The sequence below is a fragment of the Mobula birostris genome, chromosome 4 (genome assembly GCF_030028105.1).
Source record: "Mobula birostris isolate sMobBir1 chromosome 4, sMobBir1.hap1, whole genome shotgun sequence".
In the NCBI taxonomy this organism is placed as follows: domain Eukaryota; kingdom Metazoa; phylum Chordata; class Chondrichthyes; order Myliobatiformes; family Myliobatidae; genus Mobula; species Mobula birostris.
The window spans coordinates 157,299,151-157,312,620 of NC_092373.1; the positions used below are offsets into that span (position 1 = coordinate 157,299,151).

At 38.4% G+C, this 13,470-nt stretch overlaps 1 protein-coding gene across 1 annotated transcript in view; it reads right to left on the reverse strand.

Moving 5' to 3' along the window:
- The window catches only part of LOC140196054 (neuronal vesicle trafficking-associated protein 1-like), a 118,597-nt gene that overhangs the window by 76,268 nt on the left and 28,859 nt on the right, over nucleotides 1-13,470 (reverse strand). The window contains exon 3 of the mRNA XM_072254762.1: nucleotides 9,365-9,481. Coding sequence (XP_072110863.1) covers nucleotides 9,365-9,481 — 117 coding nt within the window. The remainder of the gene's footprint in view (nucleotides 1-9,364; nucleotides 9,482-13,470) is intronic.

The following is a 13,470-nucleotide window of genomic DNA, read 5'->3' on the forward strand; positions in this document are numbered from 1 at the left end:
TCTCAGGTCTCATTAAGGGGCTCACATGAAATTTTTCTGATTTTTTTTTCCTTTTTACATAATCATATAATCTTTTAGTCTATTTGTATGTTTCTTATCAACCCACTTTTGCTTCTTTTACTACAAAACCGTTCAATACAATTTCCCAGTCCACTTGTAGAATTTGCCTTCTTAATATGCTTCACTCAGATTTAAGGCTCCAACTTCTGATTGAACTAGATCACTTTCAGATCTTTATATATTATAATCATTCTTCCCTAAACTCCCATAAATACTGAATGATTAATTAACCTCTTCTCATTCCACAATACCAGATCTAAAGTAACTTATTCTCCCATTGCTTCCTCAATATGCTGATCTAGAAAATTATTCTTCATACTCTTCATGAATTTATCCTCAACACTAACTTGGTAATTTGGTTTCTCCCATCTATAGTTAGATTAAAGTCCTTCGTGATTATTGTATTATCTTTGTTCTTTCTGATTTATACCTTGATCTACAGTAACATTGCTGTTCTTAATAATGTCGTTTCCAATTGTGTAGTAAATATGTTATTAATAGAGGTCAATTATTAGTGGAAGACGAACTTTCTCAAACTTTCAGTAATTGCTCCCCCTTCACCATTCCCATTTCCATTTCTCACACCATCTCCCTACCTGCCCATCACCTCCCTCTGATGCTCCTCCCCTTTCCCTTTCTTCCACGCTCTTCTACCCTCTCTGATCTGATTCCCCTTTCTCAAGTCCTTTATCTCTTTCACCTATCAGCTTCCCAATTCCTTACTTCACTCTTCCCCCTCTCCTAGTTTCACCTATCATCTACCACTTTGATATTCTTCCTCCCCTCCCCCCACCTTCTTGCTTTAACATCTCATCTTTTTTTCCAGTCTTGATGAAGGGTCTTGGCCCAAAACATTGATTGTTTACTCTTTTCCATAGATGCTGCCTGGCCTGCTGAGTTCCTCCACCATTTTGTGTGTGTTGCAATCCTTAGTGGCGTTCCACAATGATCAATATGACAAATATTGGTTTTCCCCATCTCATCAATGTCCAGATGAAAACATTTGGAAACTATATATATAATTTACAATCATTTAAAGATCTTATATGCATATTGAAATCTTACACATGATGAATTTGTAATTACTATGAGCTCCAGATGCAGAAGTGGAAATAAGAGCATGCCTGACATATTTTCTCAATTATCTAATTTTTGTGTAAAGCTCGCACCAATTGTAAGCACTTCATTCTATCATTTATGAACCTAGACTCATGAACAGGGGAAAAGATAATGGCAGTATGGTACATTACTTTCTTAAGAATCATGATCAATTCTCCAAGGCTTTAGAAACTGCAGATAGAGTACTAGGATACACTATACTGCAAGGATGATTCAATTTAAAGGAAAAAAAAACTGTATTTTATCTTACATCAGCTTAGTTAATCCCCACCTAGAGCAGAGGGTCTAATTATAGTTCTGTCATGTGCTGAATGATACTGAGGTTCAGGAAAAGTATAAAGAATAGATATCCAGTTTGAAAGCCCTCAGTTACCATGACAGGCTTCTGCAGTTAAGTCTTTTAACTCCAGTAAAGTACTGACTGGGCTGATTCAAGGTCTTAAAAATAATGAAATGAATGCCAGTAAGTTAGGAGAAACAAATGAACTGCACATAAATTAGCAAGCAGTGGACTAAGTTAAATGTCTTTTCTTTCTGCAAGGATCATTGACTGTAGCACAAGTTATCAGCTCATGGAATGAGAGCAGATTCACTGCAAACATTTATTCAGAAGTTAGATGGATTCCTAGAAGCAACACATTACCAAGATATTGGGCGTTAGATCTCACTGACATTATTGCTACTTAAACTACACAGCACTATTTATCTTTGGGACTTAAAGAGAAATTTGATAGAATTTTAGCTGCACCCATAATCATACCAGACATCCTGGTACTGCCACAACTCCCATTCCCCTTCCAGATCTCTGCTCCTGTTAAAAGATTACACTGACCATAAGACATAGGAACAGAACTAGGCCATTGGCCTATCGACCATTTGATCCTATTTTTCCCCTCCTCAGCCTTTTCTCCATAACCTTTGATGCCATGTTCAACAAAGAACCTACCAATCTTTGCCTAAATACACCTATTGACCTGGCCTCCACAGCTGCACATGGCAACAAATTCCACAAACTCCACACCACTCTGGCTAAAGAAATTACTCGGCATCCCTGTTTAAAGGGATGCCCTCTATCCTGAGGCTTTGCCCTCTTGTCCTAGACCCCATGCCATGGGAAACATCCTTTCCACATCAACTTTGTCTAGGTCACTCAACATTCGGAAGGATTCAATGAGATCCCCCTCGTCCTTTAAATTCCACGGAGTACAGACCTCAAAGCCATCAAATGTTCCTTGCATGATAAACCTTTCATTCCAGGAATCATCCTTGTGAACCTCCTCTGAACCCTCTCTAATGCCAGCACATCTTTTCTCAGATGAGGAGCCCAACACAGTTCACAATACTCAAGGTGAGGCCTCATCAGTGCCTTATAAAGCTTCAGCATCACATCCTTGCTCTTGAATGCTAACATTACATTTGCTTTCCTCACCACCAATTCTACCTGCAAGTTAACCTTTAGGGTGTTCTGCACAGGGACTCCCAAGTCCCTTTGCATCTCAGATTCCTGGATTTTCTCCCCATTTAGAAAATAGTCTGCACATTTATTTCTATTATCAAAGTGCATGACCATGTATCTTCCAATATTATATTTCATTTGCCACTTTCTTGCCCTTTCTCCTAATCTCTCTAAGTCCTTCTGTATCACTTTTTCCTCAACACTATTTCACTACCTGCCCCTCCACCAATCTTTGTATAATCTGCAAACTTGGCAACAAAGCAATCTATTCCATCATCTAAATCATTTATATACAGCTTAAAAAGAAGTGGTCCCAATACCAACCCCTGTGGAACACCACTAGTCAATGACAGCCGACCAGAAAAAGATCCATTTATTTCCAATGGCTGAAGTTCGTTTGTGCCGACAGGCATGCATCTTTGATTACCAGGATATTTTAACTACACAATAACAGAGGTTTTAACTACACAATAACATGATGCTTTGTGTTTGCATGTTCACGTTCAGAACCATGATTTACAACTGTGATCAACCTGAAGTGACAAATAAACCAGCTCAGCTTCCTCCTGAAAGCTCCATCATCACAAAACCTATTCTTCAGCTAATTCAGTTCATTCCATGTGATATCCAGAAACGGCTGAGTGCAGACATCATCCCACCTTGGTAAGGTAAGAAAGACTTCTACCACAATGGACAAGAACAGTAGGAGCATGGAAATAGGTTCCCCTCCAAATAATACACCATCCTGACATGGAAGTATATCACTAGTCCTTCACATTTACTGGCTTAAATACTGGGGTTATCTATCCAGCAGCAAAATGGGAATAGCTTCTGCAGAAGCACCTATTGCTGTCCAAGCAGCCCACCATCATCTTCTAAAGGCTAATTAAGAACTGGCGACATATGCTGACCTTGCCATCAATGCCCAGATTTTGCAACTGATTAAAATGGAGGAGTAAATGGCCTGGTGGTTAAATTAAGGTTTAGGAACGATGAGGGGTTAGGCCAGCTGTAGTAGATGAGTCCAGGTTAAAGTACTTTGCATTCAAATATCAGTGATCTTGGAAGTCGTATTGGCAGGTGCTGAGGAGATCAGTGATCCCCAGGATGGAGACATGTCCCATGTCAGTGGTATGTACGGGTGGCAAATCCTGAGTACAGGTGTGCATCACGAGGTCTGGTGACGCCACTTAGCCCCCACCCCACCCCACCCCTCCTCCATCAACAGGGTCGGAGGTCTGTTTGAGTCCGGAAATCCAAGTCCAAAGGTCAAAACCAGTAGAGTCTGGAGGGCAAAGCTGCAAGTTGAAGTCCATATCACACAGGTGAGTCCAGTAGTAGAAACCTAAAAGTCAAAGACTGAAAGTAAAGGCCCGAAGGAGTCAAGAGGGCCCAGGTCACCGAGTTCGGAGATATGTTCAAGTCCAGAAGTTGAGGCCTGAAGGACAAATCCATGATTGTCAAGTCCTGGGGTAGTCAGAAGTAGGAGACCAAATATCTGTGAGTCTGAGAATCCACAGACAAGGACTGGAGGCCCAAAGGTGGCCAATCCTGGGGTTGAAGGCCTGTCTCTGTGTGTGAATGGACAGGTGGGTAGCAGAGATGCAAAAGGGGCTTGTTCACTGTTGTTTGTTTTGTTGCAGTTGCTGTTGTTCTGTCGAAAATTGTAGACATAGTATGTCATTGCTAGAATGTGCAGCAACACTTGCGGGTTACCTACAACACATCCTTGGATGGGCTGGTTGTTAATACAAATGACACCTCTCACTGTATGTTTTGATGTACATGTGACAAATAAATCTGAATCTGAATGTAACTATTGACCTAAATAAGTAGCCATTGGTTCTAACATCTAACAAAAGAGGATGTCTCGTTTGTTTTAAATAATCCAGGAAAATTTATCCTCCAGCACTCTGGGAATGGTGCAATTACCCATATGAAGCTTCTGTGTGCCAAGTCTAATCCAAAACTCCTTATAAACCACCTTTCTCTTGGAGACTTTGTCTCAAAATAGGCATGACCATGACTGGAGCCTTTGTAAATGAAACAACAGTAGTCATGATATCATAGATGAGAATTCTGTTAATTCAGAAACTTACAATATCTTGCAAGTATATTGATGTGACTTTCATTTCACCCTTACCACTGTGCAGCAAGATATTGGCATGATGCCCAGTAACTAAAGGGATGTCTTTAAAGCCAACTTTGCAAGAGTATCAGATTGCTACGAATTATGTCTGATAGCCTCTATTTTTCATGTTCTCAGCAATAAAATTAATAATGGAAGTGGTAACAGAGAGAAAAATACTGGAATGCAGTAATTAAATGTCAGACCTTTCAAACATAGGATGGAAGGTTTTAATCGGTTCCTTCATTAAGATAATTGTTATTGCAAATTTAAGCTAAGATCATCAATGTGAATCACTTGAAGAGCAACAGCAGAGCACTTTCAAGACTGCATACTGTATCCAACAGATGCTGATTAATGTTATAGACCAAACAAGTACACAAATTCAATTTCAAACTAACAAATGACTCGTCCCTATAGAATCCACAGGAAAATCTCATTTGGTTATTAGGTCATTCTGAAGCACAACAGGATCTTTACGCAAGAGATGTGAAAATCATTCTTTTCTTTCTACCCAGCATTTCCGACTGGTAAAATTTCAGTCACCGAGAAGAAAACATCTGGAATTAAGATTGCAGTGGTGATGGGTTGGGAGGGGTAAACAGAATTCTAAAGGCAATGTTTTCCTGGCAGAATTCAACTGTTTTTAGCTTTTTATCTGCCCATGATTATATTTAACTCTAGTAACTTTGACTTTTGACTTCTTTAACCTTCCTTCACTAGAAAATAGCTGCTGACCCTAAAGAGTGGACTTGTCTCTGAATATCTTTGTTTTTTGTTACTAAGTTCTTGTTTTTACATACTTTTCTGTCTCTTCGCTGTCTTGTATAATTTATACACTCTCTGTTATCTGTCACCATGTGCCTGTAACGCTGCTGCAAATGTTTTTCATTATATAAGGGCCTCACCACACTCATGCACATGTCAATACACTCAGTTTAATTTGGCTTGTGAATGGATGTTGGAGCCCTGAAGAAAGGCTACCAACTGGTATACTGCAAAGCATAGGGAAGAGAGAACCAAAGGAAGAAAGGAAATTAATTTCCTTTAAACATACCTGGAGTTAAAATTTCTATCCAAGTTATACATGCACATTACTGGTAGAATGAAGCCAACATAAATGCTTCAAAACCAAGTATTTTTCAATAGAACATACAGATGCCTCTGACTGCTGCTATCATTTGCACCTTGTCACGCTGTGTGAGCATTGTAGCTGACAGTGCTCAATGTTCTACTGAGGTAGAAGAGTTAGAATTCAGGTGACTTTCTAGTGTACAGGGAAAATGGGCAATTGAACTGATTACCATGTCCATCTCAAAAGATAGGCAAGATCAAACTCTCCCCACCCAACATATATTGAACTGAGCATTTATAATTTTCAAAAGGTGTGAGGAACCAATGCACCTGGCAGAAATATCCGACACTGAATGCAGAATTTGAGAGCATGACCAAATTTACTTCCCACTGCCTCCCTGACACTGAAGATGTTCGTAAACCCAGCACTTGCAATGTATTTCATGAGCAACGTACAGCCCTGACAATCAGAGCAGACTGTGCCATCTTTCACCACAGTGGCCATATCTAGAATTCATTATTATCACTATAAATGCAGGGCTGATTCATATGTGCAGAGAGCTAACATAGGAAGTGCTGGTCAGGAAATTGCATCCCAACTGCCCATTAATTGAGTGAAGAGATCAAGGCCTGTGATTTAGCCACAGGGTGCTCTATGAGAATGTTTCCTGAATAGGGCCACTTGACTGAACAAGTGAGGTTTGAGCAAATCAGGTCTCATCAATGGTTGATAGCAGATTAAGGTAACCTAGCAACTGGTAGCAGCTGTTTTGTGTCAGCAAAATGTAACTCATTCTTTACAGTCTTTTTCTTGACTTCCTTTTGATATTTTTACTCCATTTAGAAACAAAACACCCAACAGCATTCAAATTCTTGAATGCAGTGGGCATGTCTACAAATGTTCTTTATTTAAATTTCCTGGAGCCATTTGCAAACATCCTTTAAAAAGAAAATAATACAACTGAAGTTTATGGAGCAATGCAAATTACTGATTTTAGTCTGGCTAGGAACCTGCTGAGTGGCAGAAGACAAAGAACAGGGAGAGTGGGCAGGTACTCAGATCAGCAGTGGTGTTGCACAAGAATATGCTGAGGCTATATCCATCCAAAATATTTATTGTTTGCAGGTTTGCTGATAAGGCAAAGGTAGCAGACTCTGTAAGCAGTACAGAAGGAATTAAATTTTTACAAATTAATATTAAAAAATTAAGAAAAATGTTAAAATTATGGCACACAGATTTCAATGTAGACAAATGCAGGCATCTACTGGGGATGAAGTAGAGCACTTTCTAAATGGTGAAAATATTGAAGTAATGGAGGTCCAAAACAATTCAAAGGTCATGAACAGACTTAAAATTAACGAAAAGGCTGATGGAATTCTGGCTTTTATAGCTGACATACTTGGGTAAGAAGTTTTGCTACTGCTACTCAAAAACCGTGTTAGGCTACACCTGGAGTACCGTGAACAAATCTCACTCCACAACTTCAGAGGGATAAATTAATCTCAAAGTGTGTAATGTAGATTTATCAAAGTACAATCTAGACTCCAGGATTGAGATTAAACAAAAGAAAGTTGTATTTTCTTGAATTTAAAAGGTTTATGAGTGATGTGATTTGAGTTTTCAATGTATTAGATGAAATGGGCAGACGGAGAGAAGCTGTCCCTGCAGTTTGGCGTGTCTACGTCAGAGGACATGTATTAAAAAATATCTAAGACAGGACTTTCTGCTGTGTGGTTTGGAAATATTTCTATATGCAATGGTTTTCTCTCCTAGTTAAATATGTAAATAAAATGGACATGCTTGATGGCCTTCACCATTCTGAGTTTTCAATTTCCTAGTTTTTCATCTTAGTTGTCCATTCCCTGTACACCTACACCAAAATGCTGGAACTAATGGCTATTGATTTATAGTATCTCATCTTCTATCTAGGGACATAATACAGTCCCTGAGACAAAATGCTAAAAAAAAATTCAGATAACCAACCAACACATAAGTCTGTGCCAGAACTGCCCAGTTCTTAAGGTATTGTTAAGTCAGCCTATTCTGTGAAATCAGTTTGTGTTTCTTCACTGATGCTGCTTGGCCTGCTGCAGTTTCCCTGCATTTTCTTTTACATTAAATTTCCTGCAATTTGCTATGCTCTGTATGTCACAACACCACCTTTGCTTTTTACCCTTCTTCCCCATGTTCTCATTAATCTCTCACTATTTTGACTTCCTCAAGTCAGATCATATGCAATTAACATGCTTTCATCTCCCTCTTTCAGAACAGATCTATACCATTGACATCATCCATGTACGTACCTCTAAATTGTCTTGACCCTTTCCCATTTTCTGCAAAACATTCTTGTTTTGAAACTTTCCCTAATTAGATGACCTAAAATGTCAACTTCCTCTCTCCATAGACATTATCCAATCTGTTGAATTCTTTTCCAGCATTTTCTGTTTTTATTTCAGACTTCCAGCATTTAGTTTCCAGCTTTTCAGTTCACACATGTTCTAATTTGCATAATACATCTCCCTGTGCCACCTTAAATATTTGCACAACCACACCACCTTGACTTCAATTACTTGCAACTCATTACACTAAGTATGTCAAAAATGTTTTTCCCTTTAAAAAAATCATGCTGACGATCCAACAGTATTATTATTTTCTGAATGTCCTGTTACCACTTTATTAATAATAGATTCTATTTCTCCATAGCTAAGTAGTCTACAGTTCCCTGCTTTCTCTCCCTCCTTTCTAATAGTGGGGTCCTGTAAGCTACCATCTAATACATTCTTCAAATATTGTCAGTAAGGTCAGTCAATAGTACAGTAATGAAATCTAAAGATGAAAACGGCAAGATAATTACCAGGAAATGAGAAAACTAGAATATTCATAAGATCATTAGAAGCAGAGATAGCAAGCTGACTGTCATGCCATTCATTAATTTCAAGACTGATCTTCTAAGTCCGTAAATGCTGTTTTCCAGCACTTTCCCACTATTCCCTTGATCAGATTAATGTCTAGGTGTCTATTATTTTGTGTTTTGAATGAAAACATTAACTAGCCTTAATCAACCTCTAGGATAAAGTATTCCAAAAGCTCACCATCGTCCAAGTGAAGAAATGACTTCTCAACTCAGTCTTACCGGTTATTTCGAAACTGTGCCTTCTGGTCCTAGACTCCCAGCCAGGAGAAATATGTTCTCTGTATCCAACCTGACAAGCCCTTTCAGAATTTTGTAACTTCTCTTGAGATCTCCTCTAATTCTTCGAAACTTTAATGACTACAGTGCCAGTCTACTCTGTCCCTCTTCATGTGCCAGGCTGCCAGCCCGAGAACCAGTCTAGTGAAAACAAACCAAAATCCCTGGGGCCATTCTCATGAACTGCTATGTCATACATCTTTGTTGCTAGCCTGGACATTTTGGGTATTAATTGAAGCTTGTTCATTATAGTAAAAGATCACCTCACTTACAAAGACCATTAAGTACAATCAAAACAGCAATAAAAACTCATACAATTATTTCAACTATGATTACCTTGAACCGTTCCGAAACCCCATCGGTGAAGCTGATGGTAAATTCGGCAATCTTCGGTGCCTGAAGCTTGCTTTTCTTTTGACTTGGCTGGTACTCTGCCCTTGTTTTAACTATAACCTGTGAGTGAAAATAAAACAAAATCAGACTGGCCATTACAAATCCTACCAAATACATACATATCAGCTAAAATATTGAATTCACTTAGCTGTTCAAGATCACATGGAATGTCAATCCCACCAAGCTTAATACTACTTCTAAAGTAAACCACTGTGGTGTGACTTTCAAAGAGCTAATATTTGTTCGAAGTGTCTCAACGGTCTCAAATGTAACAGTAATCGTAAGATTTATTTGTTTGGACTAAGGGAAAATAAGTTGCAAAATATCATGGTTATTATACAACGTGTTTATTTAAATTGATTTTTTAAAACTATTCCACCTATAAACAACAGCTCAAAATGGTCTTTCCGATTAATGGGAGAGCTGATATTTTCTGAACTTTGCTGGATAGTTTCTGAAATTTTCACCTAATCACATTTACGCCTTACTGAAAACCTAAGGGTACCTCCAATTTTCCATTAAAATACAACTTTTCACCATAAGTCAAGAAGTCATCACTTTAAACTATTATCTGTGCTGAATTAAGCAAATCTAAATGTTACTTTAGACCTTGACTGTTTAGTGACCTGTCTCTGTTTCTCTGACGTTAACTCGATAATTAAAGCAACGTTTTCATCCTCGTGCTCAGTTTACTAGCTTAATTAAAAATAATTTTACAAACACAGGAAATTATACCTTCAGGGTGCATTCTTTCTCTCCCAAAGAAACCTGAACACCAGATGTCTTCTCTTCAGCAGAACAATACAACAAATTAGCACATTTGTGTTTTTCAATAGCAGAACACAATTGGATGGGAAGCTCTTCCTACTCCTCAATACATAAATTAGCTAACTGTTTTCTTGGGACCTTACATTATGGTTTTGAGATCATCAACTCCAAGGCAGAACTTTTATTCTGTTCTTAGATCCAAGTGCTTCCAGTCAAGGGTCTCATTAGGAAAGTCCTTTCAGACCCCAAAACTTTACCAGCAATGCTCGCCATCCTAATAAAGTACATGCAACCCTGGAAAGTTTAAAAGTGATCCTATTAAGATCTACTTCAGGGGTCACTCTACCCCAATCAAATATGGTACAACAGAATCAACAATTCAAATTTATGTTAACTATAAAGCATTTTGGCGCATCATGAAAATATTTTCAAGATCCTATTGTTTCAAAGATAGATATTTTTGAAATATATTCTTTATATTTTTGCATCCTGTATGCTATTTGGACATTAAACTTAAATAATTGGATTGAATGGACTCTCATATTAACAACACAATGAAATAATCCAAGAGTAAAATATTGCAGATGCTGAAAATCTAAAATAAGATGTTGTTGAAAATTCTGAAAAGGCAAATAGCACCCATGAAGAAAGAAAGAATTAATGTGTCATGTTGACGCCCTTTTGAAACTTTATCAAAGTTTGATATCCAATCTCAGAGGTTCTAATGTAGGCAATCAGAAGCTTTGTAAAGCATACACATTTTTTAGAAGCATCTGTAGCTGCCAATGGCCAAGATCTAAGCATGCACAAGAGACCAGAATTGGAGTAGAACAATACCTTGGTGGGGTGGTGGAGGCCACAGAGTTGGAAATGGAGTAAAAGGACATTGCTTAAATGTTGATGGCAAACAAAAAAAAGCAGAAGGGACTTGGTTTGAGCTAAGAGACAGACAGAACAACTTTGGATGAATTTGATCTCAAGGAGATTAAAAAATGGAAAGTTGGCCAAAGGCGAGTTTAGAATAGACAAGCAAAGAAATACAAAGTTATGGAGAAATATTTCAACAGCAAATATACTGAGACAGTGGTGGAGTTAGGAAGTATCATGGGAGTGAAATAGACAGACATAGTCTTGGTGAAAATATACAGAGAATAACCTCTGGGACATTCATAAAACCATAAGATATAGGAGGAGAATTAGGCCATTTGGCCTATCTGCTCCACCATTTCATCATGGCTGATCCTATTTTCCCTCTCAGGCCCAATCTCCTACCTTCTCTCCATATCCCTTCATGCCCCGATCAATCAATAATCTATCAACGTCTGCCTTATATATACATAAAGACTTGGCCTCCACAGCCACCTGTGGCAACGAATTCTACAGATTCCCCACTCTCTGGCTAAAGAAATTCCTCCTCATCTCCTTTATCCCTCATTCAACATTAAAGGAGGTCATCATTACCATGCTATGCACAAGCTTTTCTACAATGCAACAGGATCTACAATTCAAATTTATTTTAACTATAATGTATTTTGGCCCACCATAAAAAATGATGAAAGCTTGAATATACATACTTATTCCCCATTCTTCCCCCCACCCCTTGTACCCCTCACCATGGCAACACTGCCCTCTTCTGGTGACCCCATTTCCAGGATCTTCCTTTCGCTTTTCTGCATTCTTGAACGTTCCTGATCTTATCTACATGGCCAAGCTTAGTTATGTGTCCCAATTCTGAAATTGTGGCCTATCCTCTGCTCTTTTATTCATTTTATATATTTTTATTAGCTCCCTCATAGCGCCTGGAAAATTTCCTACATTAAGTGCACAACATTGTCAATGCTCCTTGCTGGACAGTGCACGTCTAAATGTCAGCTAAAGTCAAAATTAGTAAATGTGCTCCCTTCTGTTAAGAGTAAGGGTAGCAGAGTGAGCTGAATACTCTACTACCAGTGAATACCTCCGCTCATATGGAGCAAAAAGCATAAAACAGAGGTTATGTAACATTTATAAAGCCCAATTCCAGCACTACTCAGCACTTTCAAGAGAAAAGAATGAAATTAGCCTGGAAAACAGATAACTTTTTACTTCAACAGAAAATCAAAATACAGATATATTCAGACTTGAAATGTGTTGGTGCAAAACATGAATTACAATAATTAGAGGACAGCTCAGTAGTGTGGTGGCTCGTGTACCACTATTCCAACACCATCGACCCAGGTTCAGTTCCACTGCTCTCTGTAAGGAGTTTGTACATTCTCTCCATGACTGCATGGGTTTCCTCCAGGTGCTCTGGTTTCCGCCCACATTCCAACGACATACAGGTTAGCGGGTTAAATTGGTTACATGCATGTAATATAGTGGCACGGACTTGTTGGGCCAGAAGGGCTCGTTACCATGTTGTATCTCTAAATAAAATATAACTTAGTAAAAGAAAAGCTCCACATGGCTAATAACTAATCTTTCGAGAAGACATTCAAGTTTATTCATAAGCAATTGTGAAAAGGTACACCAGATCAATAGTAGTTAATGAAAGGGAAAAAAATTGAAGGCAAACCTAACTGTTCAGCTTCATTCCAATGTTGAGTTTGGTGCCAACTAAAAGGTAAATTAAAATAACAGCATGCTTCAATTGATTATGTATTGAGCTGGTAAAAGGCCAAACAAAAAAAAATCAACTAATCACTTACAACTTCCTAGCATAGTTGATCAAAACTGAAGTTTAGAATGTGCTGTTGTTCCTTACAGATTGAAATGCAACACTGCTCTGCAGCAGTGAAGACTGACCATGGACTTCAGATGACAACTGTATTCGTTCACTGTTAAAGCAGTTTGAGACTTATCCATAAATGTAATCCCTTTCACAGCCTTAGGCTTGTCCATCTTCCCAGTCCTTTCATGAAAACTGGAGAAGGTAAATCAGCTGCATTTTCCAATCCATTTATTTAATGCCAGCCTGGTTGTTTCATTAGTTACTCACTGAGTCCATCACTCACACTTTACCATCAATATAACATCCTTCTTATCCACCTCTGACAAAAAGCTTTTAAAATCTCCAGGACCCCAACATGCTTAACTCTTAGTTGAAAGCTAATTTTAGATCACTGTAGATGCTGCTACCATTGTTACTGTGGCTTTCTCAATGAGTATACACCCATCCATTTGTTGCTGAAACAGGCTTGGTAAATTGGAAACCAATCAATGTGTTCCTCATTACTTATTGCAATACATCCTTTTGGATCCATGTCAGCTCCTAGCAGAACAATTTCATCGGTATTTCTCTT